Source organism: Pseudonaja textilis, chromosome 2, assembly GCF_049901715.1.
Source record: "Pseudonaja textilis isolate UNSWEBS1 chromosome 2, rPseTex1.2, whole genome shotgun sequence".
NCBI lineage: Eukaryota > Metazoa > Chordata > Lepidosauria > Squamata > Elapidae > Pseudonaja > Pseudonaja textilis.
Window position 1 is genome coordinate 255,367,352 of NC_141991.1, and position 16,181 is coordinate 255,383,532.

The 16,181-nt window shown below is 50.5% G+C and overlaps 1 protein-coding gene and 1 long non-coding RNA gene across 2 annotated transcripts in view; both read left to right on the forward strand.

The window, feature by feature from the left end:
* Positions 1 to 13,882, forward strand: part of ARID3C (AT-rich interaction domain 3C) — a 50,531-nt gene extending 36,649 nt beyond the window's left edge. Inside the window, exons 3-7 of the mRNA XM_087928647.1 lie at positions 271 to 454; positions 3,231 to 3,475; positions 7,416 to 7,685; positions 9,551 to 9,639; positions 11,319 to 13,882. Of these exons, the coding sequence (XP_087784773.1) occupies positions 271 to 454; positions 3,231 to 3,475; positions 7,416 to 7,685; positions 9,551 to 9,573 (722 nt within the window). The 3' untranslated portion in view covers positions 9,574 to 9,639; positions 11,319 to 13,882. The remainder of the gene's footprint in view (positions 1 to 270; positions 455 to 3,230; positions 3,476 to 7,415; positions 7,686 to 9,550; positions 9,640 to 11,318) is intronic.
* Positions 1 to 16,181, forward strand: part of LOC148127466 (uncharacterized) — a 215,509-nt gene that overhangs the window by 132,655 nt on the left and 66,673 nt on the right. The window lies entirely within an intron of this gene.

Below are 16,181 nucleotides of genomic sequence, written 5' to 3' on the forward strand. Positions count from 1 at the left end.
TTCTGTGGGCGTGGCTTGGTGGCTTGGTGGGCGTGGCTTGGTGGGCGTGGCAGGGGAAGGATACTGCAAAATCCCCCTTCCCTCCCCACCCCGCTAACCTGCTTTCCAGCTCCGTTCTCCTGGGCAGGGCAACCAAAGGAGACCCAGCCGATCAACTGGGATTCAATGGGAGACAGAGAATAGACAGGTTCTTCAGAACCGGTCCGAACTGGCTCAACGCCATCTCCGCTGCTTCTTGTTTAAACCCTGTCCTGTGTCCCTCCCTCCCAGGGACCCCCGTGAACCGGATCCCCATCATGGCCAAGCAAGTGCTGGATCTCTACTCGCTCTATCGGCTGGTGACTGAGAAAGGAGGCCTGGTGGAGGTGATCAACAAGAAGATCTGGCGGGAGATCACCAAAGGCTTGAATCTGCCCACCTCCATCACCAGCGCGGCCTTCACGCTCCGCACACAGTGAGTCGCGGCAGCCGGGATGCAGGGTCTGTGCCACGCGTGGGACACGCTTTAGGCCTGTTGGCTCAGGATTGGGCCTTGCAGGAAACAAAAGCGGAAGGTGGTTGAAGGCTGGGGAGAGTCAGGATCTCTTCATACGTGGGCACGGAACATAGAATCGTAGGATTCCGGAAGGGACCTTGGAGGTCTTCTAGTCCAACCCCCGCTCAAGCAAGAAGCCCTATGTCACCTTGGACTATGATTGTCCAGTCTCTTCTTGAAAGCCTTCAGCGATGATGAAGCTCCCACAGCTTTCAAAGGCAACTTCTGTTCCATGGGTGGATTGTCCTCACTGTCAGAAAATTTATTCTTATTTCCTATCTCTCCTTCTTCATTTTCCATCCATTGTTCCTTGTCTGGACTTCCTCCTTCCTTTCCTCACTCACATTTCCTTCCTCCCTTCCTTACATCCTCCCTCCCTCCCATCTCTTCCCTCCCTCCCTCCTTGCCTCCTTCCCTTCCTCCTTCCCATCTCCCTCCCTCCCTCCCCTCCCTCCCTCTTCCTTCCTTCCTTCCTTCCTTCCTTTCCTTCCTTCCTTCCTTCCTTCCTTCCTTCCTTCCTTCCTTCTTTCTTCCTTTCTTCCTTCCTTCCTTCCTTCCTTCCTTCCTTCCTTCCTTCCTTCCTTCCTTCCTTCCTTCCTTCCTTCCTTCCTTCCTTCCTCCTTCCCTCCCTTCCCTCCCCTCCCTCCCTCCCTTCCTCCTTCCCTTCCTTCCTTCCTTCCTTCCTTCCTTCCTTCCTCCCGATACAGAGATTAACAGAGTTGGAAGGGACCTTGTAGGTCATCTATTCCAACCCCCCACATAAGATGGCTGTCTGGTCTCTTCTTAAAAACCTCCAGTGATGGAGCAGCCACAACTTCCAAAGGCAACTTCTGTTCCACTGGTTGATTGTTCTCACCGTCAGGAAATTCCTCCTTATTTCCAGGTTGAATCTCTCCTTGGTCAGTTTCCATCCATGATTCCTTGTCTGGCCTACAGGAGCTTTGGAAAATAGCTTTGACCCCCTTTCTCCTCTCTGGGGCGGCCCCTCAAATAGTGGAATGCTGCTATTGTCAACTCATAAAACATTTTGTATACCCGTTTTATAGTTGACAACAGAAACAAGGAGCGGGGAACTTCAAAAAGCAGGCGGCAGTGTGGAATCGAAAGTACATTCCATTCATATTTTCTTCGAAGACTGATTAGATGACTGAAGCTTCTGCTGGGGAAAATATCTAATTGGAGAGCGTGATTGATGACTCTGGGCTATGGACGTGTTTCGTTGGATGATACACCCGGAGGGGGGTGGAGGGAAAGTAGCATCAAGGGTGACAATGAATTACGTATCTCAGAGTTGGCTACGCCCAGGTTAGTGCCGGACAGAGAGTGTTACCTTCAAATAAATCCTCTTTAGAGTGGAGTGTGGCCAGAGGCTCATGATTTAATTGGAGTAACTGCCGGAACCCGGACAGCTTTCTTGTCTCCCCTGGTCCGTCTCTTCCCTAGACCAGCCAGGTCCAGTTCCTGCAACCATTCTTGGTATGTTAGAGCCTCCGGTCCCCTCATCCTCCTGGTTGCTCTTCTCTGCCCTCTTTCTAGAGCCTCCACATCTTTTTTATCGTGTGGCGACCGACTGCAGCCCTTCTTTTCATTAGACTAGACATCCCCATTTCCTGCAACTGTTTTTTGGATGTTTTAGCCTCCCGTCTCTTAATTTGTGGCTCCTTTCTGCAGAATGAGCAGTGGGTGGGGGGCTGGACTAGAAGACCTCCAAAGTCCCTTCCACCTCTATTATTCTGCGAATTAATCAGTGGAATGGCTTGCCACCAGTAGTTTTGGGTTCTCCATCACTGGGGATTTTCAAGAAGAGATTGGATAGCCATTGTCCAAGATGGCCTGGGGCCTCCTGCTTGAGCAGGGGTTGGACTAGAAGACCTCCAGGTGCTCCATCACTGGAAGTTTCCAACAGGAGACGGGACAGCCGTTTGTAATAATATAAGATCTCCTGCTTGAGCAGGGGGTTGGACTAGAAGACCTCCAAAGCCCCTTCTGTTGTGGCCCACCAGTGGCCAGCGAAACTGGCGGTAGACTTGGACGGGGAGGAGGTTGAGGAGGAGCATGGGCCGGTCCTGGAGTCAGGGTGAGGCTCTGAAGAGGGCTCTGTGTCAGAGGCAGAGAGGGGGCCAGGCTGTCTGACAGTTACAAGCTGCCTTCGGAGTTGGAGATCAGTGGGGAAGAAGAACAGCTGGAGCCTGTTCCCCATGTGCGCATGCACAGAGCTGCCAGAAGAAGGGAACAGCTAAGGAACAAGGGTTGATTCAGGAATCAAGGCTCAGGTGGACAGTAAATGGCCCCTCCCATAAGGAATAAAAGAGGAGCGAAAGGGGAGTGGTTCTTGCAGGAGACAATTAGTTCAATTCATTAAGGTGAAGATCTATTCCTGACTTCTTGCCAAGTCATTGCTGCTACAGTGTGGAGTTTAGAAGCTATCGGTCTGACAGCTCTCCAAGCCTGATCAAGGTGTGTCGTTGTGAATGAATCTCATGAAAGTTTGTTTGCCGGGACTTTGCTGGAGAGGAATTCCCTTTCACCTAAATAAAAAGTGGTTTTATCGGGACGAGGAGTCGGCTTCCTGATCTCGGGAAGGTCTGGGTCAGGACGCCTTCCGTCCCTGTGATCCTATGTTCTATGTCCACGTAGCATCTCAGCCGTGGTGACGGAAAGGGGCCCCTGCCAACCTCTCTGCTTCTCCCCGCAGGTACATGAAATACCTCTACCCTTACGAATGCGACAAGCGGTGCCTGAGCTCTCCCGGCGAGTTGCAAGCCGCCATTGACAGCAACCGGCGGGAAGGGAGGCGTCAGATGTTCGGGACCGCCCTGTTCAGCTACTCGCCGACAGGCACGCCGGCCACCCTCGCGTCCCCCAAGGTCCCTCTGCCCTCCCTCACCATTGCCGCCCACAACGGGAGCCAGGTTGGACAAGCCCGCGCCGTCAAAAATGGTGAGGGGTCAGACTGGCTTGGGGTGGCGGGGTGGGAGAGAAGGAGAGGATGTCAGAGCGAGCGTGTCTGCAATATTAAACAACCCAGGAGCAAAACACAGAGAGCACACAGAGAGACTCAGTCATTTAACTAGTGGTTTATATACAACGGTTACATCTATAATCTATCACGCATCATCACAAAATCTCCAGAACCGTAAAGCCTACAAACTTGGAATTTGGCACCTATGTTCCTCTTCGCTTCTAGGGGCTCCCTAAGAAAGGATTTTTCCAAACGACCATCACAGCATTTAGAGCATTTCCTATATTATTATTATTATTATTATTATTATTATTATTATTATTATTATTATTACGCTCTGATGCTAAGGAGTTCTATTCCCCCTCCCCACCTGGAAAGAAATCTCTTCCAAATGCAAAACACGAGCAGAGGAGCGGAGTTTCACTTTCGGTTTTAGTTTCAGAGCACTGAGCAGCTTTAGTACAGAACAGTTGAGCGAAGCCACGCCCAGGCTCCTTGCTGTCTCGTTCTTGCTCACACAGCAAATACTGCTTCAGTTTCCAAACAGCCCTCAATTTCCTCACACACTGACAGGACACTAGCCAGAGGAATACCGATGGAGGCCGGTAGGCAGAGGCAGAATTTTGTTTTCCTTATTTTCCTCCCCCCAAAACTAAACTAAACCCGACCACATAGTTTCGTAGCAAAGCAAGGGTATCGAGCTAATACAGACATATATGTGGTAGGCAAAATACCTTACAAGCAATCTGTCTTCTTAACTCTACACGGAGAACTTCTGCAATGAATGCCGGACACAAGGAGAGAGAACAAGTCCTCTAATGGCTGCCTTTATACAAACACCTCTTAAAGGGATAGAACCCATCCCCAGTCTTAAAGGGAAATACCTGTGCTAGGCTGATTCATTCTTATTGTATCAGCTTCCTTGCTGGTTGGCTCTTATATCCCAAGAGCGTAACAGAGGGTCTCTGGGCGAGAGGGCCAAGGCAGAGCAAGGGTGAAGGGCTGAACCTCTGCAGGGAAATACCCTCTTTTTTGGAGTAAAGGTAGTTCTGATAGACCACAATTTTGGGCCCAACGTTCCTGTGGCTAAGCGAGACGGTTGCTAAGTGAGTCCCTCCTGTTTTTACGACTTTTCTTGCCACTGTTGCTAAGTGAATCCCTGCAGCTGTTATGTTAGTCACACAGTTGTTAAGTGAATGTGGCTCCTCCACTGGCTTGCTGGAAGGTTGCAAAAGGCAATCACGTGACTCCGGGGGAACACAGCAACCGTCGTAAATACGAGTCACTTGCCAAGAGGCCAAATTTTGACTGCGGCAAGGCTGCAATGATCTTAAGCAGGGGTCGCCAACCTTTTGGACCTCAGGGACCACTTTTAAATCCCGCGGACCAGAGACCCTGGGAAAATTCCCCCCAAAAGTCTGCAGGAAAATCCCCCACCCCATTTTCCAACCGATCGATCGTTCTTTAATTGGGATCACAGGATACCGTCTCCAGCTCCGTTCTCAGGAGGAGTGAGAGAGGGAGAGACTTTTGGCTTCATGCAAGAAAAACAGCAGAAGCAGCAGAAGTCTTTCTTTCTCTCCCCCAAACTCCGCCAGAAATGAGTCTTTGTGAGACTTGTCGCGTTGGTGCAGCCTCTTGGAGCAGGAGGCCTTGCAGGGTCCCAGAGACTCATTTCTGGCAGAGTTTGGGGGAGAGAAAGAAAGACTTTGGCTGCTTTCCTTGCATGCAGCCAAAAGCAGAAGAAGAAAGAAGCAGAAAGAAGCAGCCCGGTGGCCAGGCCAGGCACGCGGGGTGCGTGGGGCAAGTTCCCCCCTCCGGCCTTTCCCCCTCCCCTCACTACCTCGTGTTGTTCGCAATGCAAGCGACACAAGCCTTGTGTTCCCACGGACCATGTGGGTGGCGCAGCCTTGTGTTCCCACGCAGCTTGGATTAATTGCTTTGGGGGTGACATTTCTCTGCGGACCACCAACATTTTCTCACGAACCACCAGTGGTCCTGGACCCACTGGTTAGCGACCTCTGGTCTTACGCATGAAAAAGGATCATTGGTGCCTTTTTCAGTGGTGTTGCAACTTTGAACCGTCGTTAAACAAGTGGCCGTTAAGTCTTGTCTTAAATCTCTTGATTCACCCGTCCCGATTTTCCCTCCAGCGGCCAATATTTGGCGTGAAAACCTTCTGGATCAAAATCACTTCTTTCTAAACTAAATCTAACCTCAAGAAAGGACCTCCGGGAGAAGAAAAAGCCGCATTGCCTGTTTTTGATCTGTTTTAATTGCATTTCAGGATGTTCCTTGATAAAGGCTCGGCCCTGAATGCAACAAAGAAGAAAGAAACTTGGAAAAGGACAGTCTGGGCTTTTATCCCTTTGCAAATCTTTTTTTTTTTTTGTTCTTGCAGCCTTCAGAGGCTCAGAGAAACGCCAGAGCTATAAGTCTGCTCCTTTCTGGATGCACCAACCCCGCCCCATGCTTGCTGGCTGGTAGTGGCTTATTGGAGCTGTGGTTCGACACATCTGGGGAAGGGCCCATATTTTTCCACCTTTTTTTCTTCTTCTCAGCACAACAGACTAATTGATAGGAGGGAATATTTGTAAATCAGGGTGAACGCTGATGCTCTCTGAGTTGGGTGGTTTCCTTGCAGACGTTTCATGACCCAACTAGGGAACTTCATCAGGGCTAGAAGGGAGGGGTTTTTTGCTCTCTGTTCTTGGTCGGTTGCTAACTCAGTAAACAACAGCCTAAACATTGGAGCACCAAGACCACTCCCACCAGCATTGGGGGGGGGGCAAGCCAGTAATACATAAATAGATAGAGATGCGTAGATAGATGAATCGATAATTGATTGATAAATAACAGTATAATAGAGTTGAAAGGCAGCTTGGAGGTTTGCTTAAATAGGAAATCATACCAAATTATGATAGATGGATGGATAGATAGACAGACAGACAGACAGACACAGACAGATAGATGATAGATAGATAGATAGACACATGATAAATAGATAGATAGATAACCACAGATAAGTAGCTAGATACAAATAGATCAATACATGATTGATAAGAGGATAAATAATGCTGTATATAGTTATAGACAGACAGATAAATGATAGAAAAAATAGATGAGAGATGAGAGAATAGATGTATAGGATGATGAAGAATGATCAGATAGAAGACGATATGATGATAATGATGATAGATAGATAGATAGATAGATAGATAGATAGATAGATAGATGTGATAGATAATACAGTAGATAGATACAATAGATAGATAGATAGATGATAGGTAGATAGATAGATGATAGATAGATAGATGATTGATAGATAAATAAATAGTAGATAGAGATAGATAGATAGATAGATATAGATGATAGATAGATAGATGATAGATAGATAGATAGATAGATAGATAGATAGGTAGATAGATAGATAACTACAGATAAGTAGCTAGATACAAATAGATCAATACATGATTGATAGAGGATAGATAATGCTGTATATAGTTATAGACAGACAGATAAATGATAGAAAAGATAGATGAGAGATGATAGATGTGTAGAATGATGAAGAATGATCAGATAGAAGACGATATGATGATAATGATGATAGATAGATAGATAGATAGATAGATGATAGATAGATGTGATAAATTGTGATAGATAGATACAGTAGATAGATACAAAGATAGACAGACAGACAGCTGATAGATGGAAATAGAGCTGACAGATAGATGATAGTTAGATGATAGATGGATAGATAATTGATACATCTGGGAACGGCCCACCCCATAGATAGATAGATAGATAGATAGATAGATATAGAAAGACATGACGTTCTTAGAGAGTCCCTGCACCTTTAATTGCCCTCTGTTGACTCCTCCTCCTCCTCCTCCTCTTCCTCCCCCTCCTCTCTTGCAGAAGACAGCCTCCTGTCTGCTGGGGTGCCCAGCCGCATCGCCATCCCCGTCAGCCTGGCTGGGCATCACCTGGTAGCGGCACAGGCCGCTGCGTCCCAGGCAGCCGCCCTGGAGCAGTTGCGGGAGAAGTTGGAGACCAGCGAGCCCCCAGAGAAGAAGATGGCGCTGGTGGCCGAAGAGCAGCAGCGCCTGGTCCAGCAGGCCCTTCAGCAGAACCTCTTGGCCATGGCCTCTCAGTTCCCGGTCAACATCAAGGTCAACAGCCGCGGAGGTGGGTTTCCTCATCCATCAGTTTCAGGGGTGGTGGAGAACGTCTCCGTTGAGTCACGCATTGGCCCGAGGGCACCTGGGAAGGGTAGGTGGGGGGGGAGGTTGAGCAATCTATTGTTCTCACCTAGGCGTCCCCAACAGCACGAAGCCGACTCCTCATCCCGATAAACCCCTTTGATTTAGTTTACGGGAATTCCTGCCCGGCAAAGTCTCGGCCAACGGTCTTTCAAGATAGTTCACAATTACAGACCTTGGAGAGTTGCTAGGCTGATGTCTTTCAGACGCCACACTGTAGCAGACAATACTCAGCAAGAATGCAGGAGCAGATCTTCACCCAAATGAACTAATCGTCTCCTGCGAACCCCACTCCCCTTTCGCTCCTCTTTTATTCCTTCTGGGAGGGGCCATTCACCGTCCACCTGAGCCTTTACTTCTTTAACTGTTCCCTTCTCCTGGCAGCTCTGTGCATGCGCACACTGGGAACAGGCTCCAGCTGTTCTTCTTCCCCACTGATCTCTGACTCCGAAGGCAGCTGATAACTGTCGGATGGCCCTGTCCCATCTCTGTCTCGTGTTCCTTAGTTGTTTCCTTCTCCTGGCAGCTCTGTGCATGTGCACACTGGGAACAGGCTCCAGCTGTTCTTCTTCCCCACTGATCTCCGACTCCGAAGGCAGCTGATAACTGTCGGACAGCCCTGGCCCCATCTCTGCCTCATTCATCCGAGCCTTCCCCAGACTCTGGGACTGGCCCAGGTTCCTCCCCAACCTCCTCATGGTCCGATTCTGCCTCCAACTCCATTGGCCGCTGGCGGGCTACATCTATTCCTACCAGGCTGATCACCATTCCCCAGTTCTCTGCACTCTCTGTGGGAAAAAAAAATTAATTCAGGGATGGTTGGAGAGCAACCATTCCAGTTGGGCAGAAGGTTCAAGCAAGGACATAGCCTGGACTCATTACGTAAGCACAAAGAGGGCAAAGGTTGACCCTCCCAAATACTTTTGAGCCTTATCTGATCTTTTCCAGGTGAAAGCCGGCTGGCCTGGGGAAGATTCCTGTCTTATAGGCAGTAATCAATAAAGTAGCTGGTGTCAGGGTTCCAAGTAACACATCTGTTCTAACCAAGGCTTCCCGAAACCGTAATTAAGCACAAGCTTAGTTAAAACAACTCTTGTTTTTCTTCAATGCTGGGAATTATTTTCATTCCCAGCTGGTAATGAGTCCCAAACAGTCCCTCGAGATAAGCACCCACCTTTCTCTCCTTTGAATGGCTGCCAACAACTCAAGTGCCAAATGAACTGTAAACAACCAACCGAAGCACAAAGTCCACACAGAGCTTCAAGGTTTAATCCTAAATGATTGACTGACCTTGCTTCCTGCAAAGATTTCATCATCTTGGCCTGACTTTTATCCCTTATGGGAGGGGCAATCACCTCCCAGCCTTACTCCCGAGTCGCCCCTTTTGTTTCAGCTGCTCTCGCCTTCCAGCAGCTCTGTGCACATGCACACTGGGAACAGGCTCCCCTTGTTCCTCTTTCTCGCTGCTGCCAGACTCCGGAGGCTCTGGAGTCAGCACCCCACTCCCAAGATGGTCCTGGCCCCATCTCTGCATCGGATGCAGGACCCTCATCTGAGTCCTCTCCAAACTCCCGGACTGGTCCCCGTTCTTCCCCACTGTCCGATTCCGCTGCCGTCTGCACCGGCTGCCGGCGATCCACATCAACACCCACAGCAATGATATTTCCAGTAACGCTATTCCTTGAGGACTCTACCTGCCTCGGAGTTTTGCCCGCTATGGGTCTATTTACCTGGAACCCTAAGACTTTCGTTGCTCTGCCTTCCTCATTCCCCTTCCCCGTTTCCTTCCAGATGACAGGCAGGAGGCGCATTGAATCTGTCCACCAATGGCATTAGCAGCATCAACATGTCGATAGAAATCAACGGCGTTGTCTACACAGGTAAAGTGTGAGTCTTTGGGTGCAAACGCAGGCTGCAAATCCAGAGGTCACAAAGCACCAGCTTTCGCTGCCGCCTGGTGGGGTTTTCTGATCCTGGGGACAGGATACCGGGAGAAGTAGTATCTGAGGAGTAGCTAGGTTTGGAAGAGGAGAGAGATGGCTTGTGGGGCGAGCCGGTTCCAGGGTCAACCCATTTTTCTGGCTTATAGCACAAAGCAGAGTTAGTTTCCCAGCCTCCAGAATTTTTAGGACGAGTGGCCGGCTGGGGAAATCTGGGAGTTGAAGTCCAGATGCCTCGAAGATTGCAAGCTGGGAATCTCGGGATATCTTATGTGTGTGTGTTTAATTAAGAATTAACTAATAAAACCTCGGAGGAAGACTAGAGGAGAATAATTATAAACAAGCCAGAGGAAAATATAAATGTGATGATTGAATAGCAGATAAAAGAGAAAGGAAATATGATTGAATAATGATTAAAGAGAAACAATGTGGAATTTGGTAAAGGGAATTTACGTGTTTATATGGAAATGGGATAAATTATAAGTACGTGATATAAAACAATATGTTACCTGCCTTGTAAAGATCTACAATGGAAAGAGGTTTTATGTTTTTAAGGTTTAATGATGTTTTGTTTTGTTTGTTTGTAAAATCAATAAAACTTGTTTAAAAAAAATAAATAAGAGCCAGGTTAGTGTAGATGATAAAAGGCCCTTCGGTTAAACTCTTCAGCTTAGAAACTGCGGCTTCTAGTCTTGCTTTAGGCACAAAGCCAGACAGGTGATCTTCGGCCAGCCACTTTCGCTCTACCCTAGGAAAGAGGCAAGGGCGCAAATCACTTCTGGGCAACATTGGCAAGAAAGGTACAGGGATTTCGGCCAGCCAGTCTTTGAGAATTAAATGGTGCCAAGGAAGGGTAACATTTGTAGCTCAGGGTCGAAATAAAAGAGTCCACAGTCCTCTCTTGAGCTTGGTTGTTTTCTTGCAGACATTTCTTTGCCCAACTAGGTAACATCATCAGTGCTGGAAGGGAGAGGAGGAAGGGGAGGGGAGGAGGAGAACTGTGGGGTCCTTGGTGCTCTCGGAGCTTGGTTGTTTGAAGATGGTTCCTAACCTAACAAGGTAACATGGGTGCTAGAAGGGAGGAGGGTTTAGGGGGAGGAGGGGAGGAGGAGGAAGGAAGGAAGGAAGGAAGGAAGGAAGGAAGGAAGGAAGGAGGGAGGGAAGAAGGAAGGAAGGAAGGAAGGAAGGAAGGAGGAGGAAGGAGAAGGAAGGAAGGAGGAAGGAAGGAAGGAGGGAGGAAGGAAGGAAGGAAGGAAGGAAGGAAGGAAGGAAGGAGGAAGGAAGGAAGGAAGGAAGGAAGGAAGGAAGGTGCTCTCTGAGCTTGGTTGTTTTCTTACCAATGTTTCATGTCCCAAACTAGGTAACATCACCAGTGCAAGAAGGGGTTTTGCAAAGAGGCGGAGGAAGAGGAGGACTGTGGGGTCCTTGGTGGTCTCTGAACTTGGCAATTTCCTTGTAGATGTTTCATGACCCAACTAGGGAACATCATCAGGGCTAGAAGGAGCTGAAATTCAGGGGGTGGGCTTCCAGAGAGCAGACCCTGGATTGGGGCCGGTGGGAGCAACAGCTGTTGTGTGTGTTGATCACCTCCAACCTCAGCACCTCTCTCGTTCCGACAGGCGTGTTGTTCGCCAGGCGATCGTCCCTCCTGGGCGCTGCGGGAGGCACCCACAGCCACGCCACCACAGGGATGCCAGCGAGCCCACTGTTCTCCGCCACGTCTCGGGGACGTGCTCCGGCCAGCACCTCGCCCTGAGAGGAGAAGCCCTGCAGCCTGTCCTCCACCCCTCGGACAACGGCTTCCACTCCTCCATCCTGCGTGGGGACCTTGAAGGGGGCATCTGTGTTCTGGGTGGCAAAAGGGTGAGCCCCCTCCTGGGCCCCCGGCTCTGGAGGGGCTTGGAAAGGGACTTTGGGGCAGGATGACGAGACTCTCTTGGCACGGAGGGTGGTAGCGGGAGCTGATGATTCAGTGGAATGGATTTTGCCTCCAGACATTGCGGGTGCACCGTTCCTGGAGGTCTTTCAAGACGAAATTAGACAGCCATTGGTCTGAAATGGTGTAGGGTCTCCTGCTCAAGCAGTGGGCTGGACTAGAAGGCCTCCAAGGCCCCTTCCAACTTGGGTTTTCTGTGAATCAATGGAACGGCAGAAGTTGTGGCTGCTGCATCCCTGGAGGCCTTCCAAGAAGAGATTGAGTAATTCTGTTATTCCGGAGCCATGGTGGAGCTAGCAAACGGCCTCTTTGCCTGCATTGATTTCCTTGGTTGTGGTTGGAATGAAGGGCACCAGTTGGGTTCCTCCGAGGACTTGATGGTGGTTAGAAGTCTTCAACTGGAAACGGGGTTCTCCACCATTCCCTGACCAGGCATAGGTCCGTGCCCTTAACACGCTTCTTCCGTTTCCCAGTCTTCACCACCACAGGGTCCTACCTCAATCCTGATTTTGTACACTCACCAATTCTTCTTCGCACACTCACCCCCAGGGTCCGTGGCTCAGCCCAACAGCGGTCGGGAAGGGTTGGCCAGTCCCAACCAAATCGAAGATCTCGGGGAAGGCACAGCTGTGTGAGTGTGGCGGTGGGGCGATTGAAACTCATGGGGCATTAGTTCTAGTGACAGCTGCGTGGAACGCCTCTCTTGGATAGACCCAATACGGGTGGAAAAATGGGTGGAAGATCAGCAGGACTTAGGAAGTTTACGGGATGGATCAAGGCAAGGAGGAGGCTTGTTCCAGAGAGGTCCAATCTAGAAGTGAGAAGCAACCGTGAGAACCATTTCATCACAACAAGAGTTGTGGCTGATCCATCACCGGAGGTCTTGAAAACCCTCCAGAAAGCCCAACCCAACCCCAACAGATTGGACCAGAATGGTATAAGGTCTCCTGCCTTGAGTAGGGAGTTGGACTAGAAGACCTCGGAGGTCCCCTCTGAGCCAATGACTCTGGCAGAAGGTGGAAAGTTTGAGGTGAAGAAGGTTGGATAACCGTTTGCCTTAAATGGCATAGGGTTTCCCGCTTGGGCAGGGGGTTGGACTAGAAGACCTCCGAGTTCCCATCCAACTTGTGTCGAGGGAGGGAGACTGCGTGAGTGGGACAGGCCAGTCAAGAGAGGATTGGGGTGCAGAGAGCAGATTTGAGGGTCGACTGCTCTTGCTCCCATCAAAGCTGCCTTCGCCCGGCTCAGAGGACGCCATTCTCACCCTTGCTCCAACTCAACCCTCTCTTCCTCTCCACGTTTCTCCCGTCCCACGTTGCCCTCCCTACAGACACAATCGAAACCCCCACCCCACCCCATTTCTCGGTGTGATGACCCAAAGGGACGCGGCACAAAAATAACCAAGTCACCAGAGTAGAATAAATTCCCTTTAATGCCTCCAACATGGGCCCCAAGGTCCAATTATCCTCGTCTGGAGATCAAACTCTTCCAAAAAACAGTCTACAAAGGGAAGAAAGGCAGTTCGAATCCAAAGGAAAGATAATTAGAAATTAAAAAAAAAAACAAAACCCAACACAAACCACACTGAAGTAATTAACACGGCAGGCCAGGATGATAAAGTGCAGACTTATACCAGATAACACAGCACCCACAGTTGGTAGGACACCAAAACCCAGATAATCCTCGACAAAGAGAATGCCCGCTTTGCTTCCAGCAAGGTGTTGTGTGCAAACGCCCCACTTACATCCTGTTCTCCCAGCTGCAACTAATGAAAGGGATCAGGGCCTTTTTCTCTCCCGTAAGCCAGGTTGCTCCCTTCTCCGTTCCTCCCTGCGTGCCCTAGGATGAAGACGGGGTGGCCCTGGGTCTTCCTCCGAATGCCCAACTGGACTACGCCCTTCCCCTGTTTCTTCCACAGCCACCGGAGCCACACTCCCACTCCTTGTCAGCTACTCAGCCTCCCCCTTGGACTCAGACTCCAACAAGGCCATGACACTCGGGTTGCACTTTCATGACGTTGCTTCGAGGGATGGGATTGGGTGGGGACAACCCCTTGGGGTGTTGAGGCAGCCCTTGGGGGCAGGGTGGGTGGGAAGGGGGGTTGTGTCTCCTTGGGAATCAGCGGGTTCTGGGGTGGGGGGATGGGACGGCGGGGTGGGACCCCAACTTGTGTTTCTTTTGTGCTAGTGCAGAACGTCAACGTACCAAAGAAGGGAAGTGGTTTCATCTACCTCATGTTCTTTCGGATGTGCCAAGGGGAAGGGGGGGGTGGGGGTGGGGGGAGAGGAGGGGGTCCTGGGACCTGGGACTTTGGGGGGCGGTTCCACCCACAGCTGTCTATGCTGCCGTGGAGAGTGCAGAACTGCTGCGCCAACGGCAGCCGATCCAAACTGTCCTCCCCCCAGCAACGGGAAACGATCGTACGCTTGACCAAAGATGAGAGCCCTTCGCGGGGCCTCCTTGCACAACCCCCCGCCGGGCTCAAAGATGGCACGGCCGGACCTCTGGGGACCACGACGGACAATGATGATGCGGCTCCATCAAAGGGCCCGCAGGCAGAGCCGTCTCTGGAGATGGACATTATTATGGAGCCTGCCGAGGGACGCTTTGTGGACTTTGTGGGGTTTTCAGCTCTTGTACCAAAGATTGGACTCACTGGGCACTTGGCTTTCCCGGGGAAGGGAAGGAGGAAGGAAGCAGGGGAGGGGGAGGGGGGGGCTTTTCTCCATCCTTCGGGGTCTTTCCAGCTTTCTCAGTTTCTTCCTTTTCGGTGTTCGGCTGGTGGGGTTCACTTTTCCCACCCCGGTGTTATTCCTGCGTTCTCCTCTCTCTCTCTGTCATGCCCTCCCTTCCTCTCCCTCCCTCCCTCTCTCTTTCCTTCTCCCTCCCTCTCCCTCATTCCCTCTCTCTTTCCTTCTCCCTCCCTCTCCCTCATTCCCTCTCTCTTTCCTTCTCCCTCCCTCTCCCTCATTCCCTCCCTCTCCATCCTCTTCTCTCCCTCCCTCTCCCTGTCTCCCTCTCCCACTCTTCCTACCTCTCCCTTCCCTCTATCGCTCCTTCTATCTTCCACACTCTTCCTCTCTCCCTTCTCCCTCTCCGTTTCTCCATCCCTCCCTGTCTCCGTCTCCCCTCTTTCTCCCTCCATATCTCTTCCTCTCTCTCTCTCTTACCCTTTCTGTTCTTCTCTCCTCTCTCCCTTTCCCTTATCCTGTCACTCTCTCTATCTTCCACTCTCTTCCTCCCTCCATTCTTTTCCCTATCTGTTTCTCCCTCCCTTCCTCTCTCTATGCCTCCCTCTCCCTGTCTCCGTCTCCCCTCTTTCTCCCTTCATATCTCTTCCTCCCTCTCTCTCTTACCCTTTCTCTTCTTCTCTCCCTCCCTTTCCCTTATCCTGTCACTCTATCTTCCACTCTCTTCCTCCCTCCGTTCTTTTCCCTATCCGTTTCTCCCTCTCTTCCTCTCTCTATGCCTCCCGCTCCCTGCCTCCGTCTCCCCTCTTCCTCCCTCCATATCTCTTCCTCCCTCTCTCTCTTACCCTTTCTCTCTTCTCTCCCTCCCTTTCCCTTATCCTGTCACTCTATCTCCCACTCTCTTCCTCCCTCCGTTCTTTTCCCTATCCGTTTCTCTCTCCTTCCCTCTCTGTCACCCCTCTTCTCTCTCTCTCTTCCACCTCTTCCTCCCTCCCTTCTCCCTCTCCCTCTCCCTGCCTCTCCTCTCCCGTTTTCCCCCTCCTCTCTCTCTCTCTTTCTGTCCCTCTCTTACCTTCTGCCTCTTTCCTCCCTCTCACCCCTCCCCCGCTCCCCCAATCCTTTGGTTGTTCTCCCCTGCTGGTTGGCTTCTCTCCACGTGTCTCCCCAACTTTCTTTCAGGTTTCGGAGACAGTCCAGGCACTGAGGCGGAAGCTGGATTGGGGCACTCAGGGGAATGAATGCGAGGATCGATAAGGATGAAAATAAAAATGAAAGTAATTTTAAAAGAGGAAATCATTGCGAGAGGCTTTCATTTCGCCCCCCCGCCCCCTTCCTTTGGTCTGAACCTGCTCGCTTTGAGATGGAGATGGCCTTGAAGATAACGCAGCTGGTCCTCGACTTATGACCACATTTGGAAACAGAATTTCCATTGTGGCGGTTAAGCGAGTTGCGCCCCTTTTTACAGCCTTTTTTTGGGGGGATGCAGGTCTTAAGCAAGTCAGAAGGTCATTAAATGAATCCAGTTTTCCCCGTCGATGCTTGTTGGAATCCGGCTGAAAAGCTCAAAAATGACAATTGCACAAATACATGAAATGGTATAGGTCTGTGATGGTGGACCTTTGGCACGCGGGCCACAAGTGGCATGCAGACCCATTTGTGCCGGCACACGAGCCGTGGACAAACTTCTCTCACTGCGCGTGCATGTGCCTCACAGCTGATATTCGGCTGGTTTGAGGCCTTTTTCGGCCTCCCGGAGACTTGGAAAAAGCCTCTGCAGGCGTTGCAGGCCGAATAATAGGCCCATTTCATTACTTCCTGTATTACCAGAAGTGATGAAACAGGCTTATTATTCAGCC